The sequence below is a fragment of the Nansenia antarctica genome (genome assembly GCF_963989245.1).
Source record: "Nansenia antarctica genome assembly, chromosome: 19".
Taxonomy (NCBI): Eukaryota; Metazoa; Chordata; class Actinopteri; order Argentiniformes; family Microstomatidae; genus Nansenia; species Nansenia antarctica.
The window spans coordinates 18,131,926-18,134,531 of record NC_137692.1 but is presented as its reverse complement, the minus strand read 5'-3'; the positions used below and the strand labels follow the sequence as shown (position 1 = coordinate 18,134,531).

General features: G+C 49.6%; 1 protein-coding gene across 1 annotated transcript in view; it reads right to left on the bottom strand.

Moving 5' to 3' along the window:
- The window catches only part of gclm (glutamate-cysteine ligase, modifier subunit), a 6,791-nt gene continuing 4,185 nt past the window's right edge, over positions 1–2,606 (bottom strand). The window contains exons 4-7 of the mRNA XM_080549170.1: positions 2,445–2,501; positions 1,868–2,100; positions 1,634–1,748; positions 1–1,239 (exon numbers count right to left, since the gene is read on the bottom strand). Coding sequence (XP_080405296.1) covers positions 1,049–1,239; positions 1,634–1,748; positions 1,868–2,100; positions 2,445–2,501 — 596 coding nt within the window. The 3' untranslated portion in view covers positions 1–1,048. The remainder of the gene's footprint in view (positions 1,240–1,633; positions 1,749–1,867; positions 2,101–2,444; positions 2,502–2,606) is intronic.

The window sequence follows — 2,606 nt, the reverse complement described above, 5'->3', positions numbered from 1 at the left end:
TCATATATATTTATATATTTCATAATTAATCAACCGGAATTCAAGATATCACATGATGAAGAAAGAATAATTAATAAACCAAAATTCAATTAATCACATGATGTAAGATAGAAAACGATGATTCAATATATTCTTTCGGATTGTTTTACAGAGTACTACTTACTGAGTACTTCTGCGCAATGACAATAAAGTGGAATGTAATCTAAATCTAATCTAATCTAATTTAATTTAATTTAATTTAATAATAAAAAATATATAAAGTACTGATGGATAGGTGATTCGCTTAGTATCTGGTTTAGCTAACCTAGGCTACTAGTTAGTATCTGGCTTAGCTAACATAGTTTTATGTACCAGCTCGGTGCTTCAGTGCTAGTTTGCGTGAGGTGTTAGCGAGCCTCACCCTACACCAGGGCACCACATAAAAAGATACAATCAATTCAAATACAACTACGATGACCTTATTCTACCGTGCTTTTCACTGAATAGATTTTTCGATTTTTCTTCGGTGTCATGATTTGGAAATCTATTTTTAAAGTAACAGGGACTTAGCTGCCAGGTGAGTCACAGCTCCGTGAAGTTCTGCTTCTTTTCAGGGTTTCTTTAGTCCCAAAGGGCAGAACAAAGCCGTCTTGAAACCAGCCTTGTTACGGCAGCCGTCAAAGCAGAGGAACAAGTCGTAGCGACACGGCACAGATTATTTTATCATTGAATCTTTATTTGTGTTGTTGTGAGGATTGGAACATCGAGTACTTTTATGTCTGATTGACGAATGTCTGTCAGTGTTGTTTTCTAAAAAAAACGTGGGTCAACACTCGTTTCACGGCAAAACAAATCGACCGACGGGTCCAAATGACGTCACCTCACCATCAAACCTGATAAGTGCTACTCTAACCAGGGATTCGCTAAGGCTACGCTACGCTAGGCTAAGGGCTATAGGTTTCCGGGGTTGTCTACGCTATGCTACACTACAGCTACGCTAATGGCTCTATGATTTCTCTGTGGACTACTCTACGCTTAACGCCACATTAAACGCCCCGCTAACGGGGCGCTACGGGCTCTCCCGGGTGGCGCGGACCAGATAGCCCTTGGCCTTGATGATGCCGCGGCTCTTGACGATGATGGAGTAGCGCAGGACCCAGCGCAGGTGCCAGGCGGACACGGAGGCGTCGTCATGGACACCGTTGTCGTGGGCGACACTCTCGCGCAGCGCCTCACGGAACCCTGCGGCCGAGATGAGCTCTGAGAACGGGAGAGAGACAGGTCAGGGAGGGAGGGAGAGAGCGAGAGACAGGTCGGGGAGAGAGAGACAGGTCAGGGAGAAAGAGAGGTTAGGGAGGGAGGGAGAGAGCGAGAGACAGGTCAGGGAGAGAGAGAGAGAGGCAGGTCGGGAAGAGAGAGAGAGAGAGAGGTCAGGGAGAGAGAGAGACAGGTCAGGGAGAGAGAGAGACAGGTCAGGAAGAGAGAGAGAGACAGACACACACCAACACAGACAGTCACACACAGACACACACACAAAGACAAACCCACAGACAGACACACACAAAGACACACCCACAGACAGTCACACACAGACACACACACAGTCAGGTGTATGTCCCCACAAGGAAAAGTAAAACAAGACACAGACACACACCTTTGGGGTCGTTGTGTGTGAGCAGCTGTATGCCTGTGTCCTTGGCGAAGGCCGTGAGGTCAGGGGGCATGACGCAGCAGGACGCTAGGTTCACCTGGTTACTGCTGGGCTTCACCTGAGAGACACACACACACACACACACACACACACACACACACACACACACACACACAGGGTTACTGCTGGACTTCACCTAACACACACACACACACACACACACACACACACACACACCTGGGCCCAGTTGTGCAGCTCCTCCAGGAGGCCCTTGTCCAGGTCCGAGGTCCCTATGGCAACGACCCGTTCCTGGGCAACCAGTGTTTCCAGCACGGTCCAGGAGGGCTGCAGGTCGGCCAGGGTAACGCCCCCCCCCGCGGCCCCGCCTCCCCCTTCCTCCTCCTCCTCTACGCCAGGAGGGGGCGCCAGCACCACAGAGTCCAACTGGGACAGGCTGAGGGTGAGACAGGCTGGGGGGGGGGAGAGACAGAGAGGTCCAGGGTGAGACAGGTGAGAGAAAGACAGACAGAGAGAGAGAGAGAGAGACAGAGAGACAGAGAGAGAGACAGGCAGACAGAGAGAGAGAAACAGGGAAAGCGACAGACCGAGAGAAACAAACAGAGAGAGACGGATAGAGACAGACAGACAGACAGAAAGACAGAGAGAGACAGACAGACAGCGAGACAGCCTGAGCGACAGAGAGAGACAGACAGAGAGACAAACAGAGAGACAGACAGCTCACAACTCACCCATATGCACAGACAGGCAGTAAGACGGACAGACAGACAGACAAACAGACAGACAGGTAACTCACCCATATCCACAGCCTCTTTGATGGATGATTGGTCAGACTCGCATAGAAACAGCTTCACTGCAACAACAACAACAACAACAACAATCTTGTGTTAGCATTTGTTATCGGGGTAGAGGGGATGTAGAGGTCTGTACAGGGGGGTAGAGGGGATGGAGAGGTCTG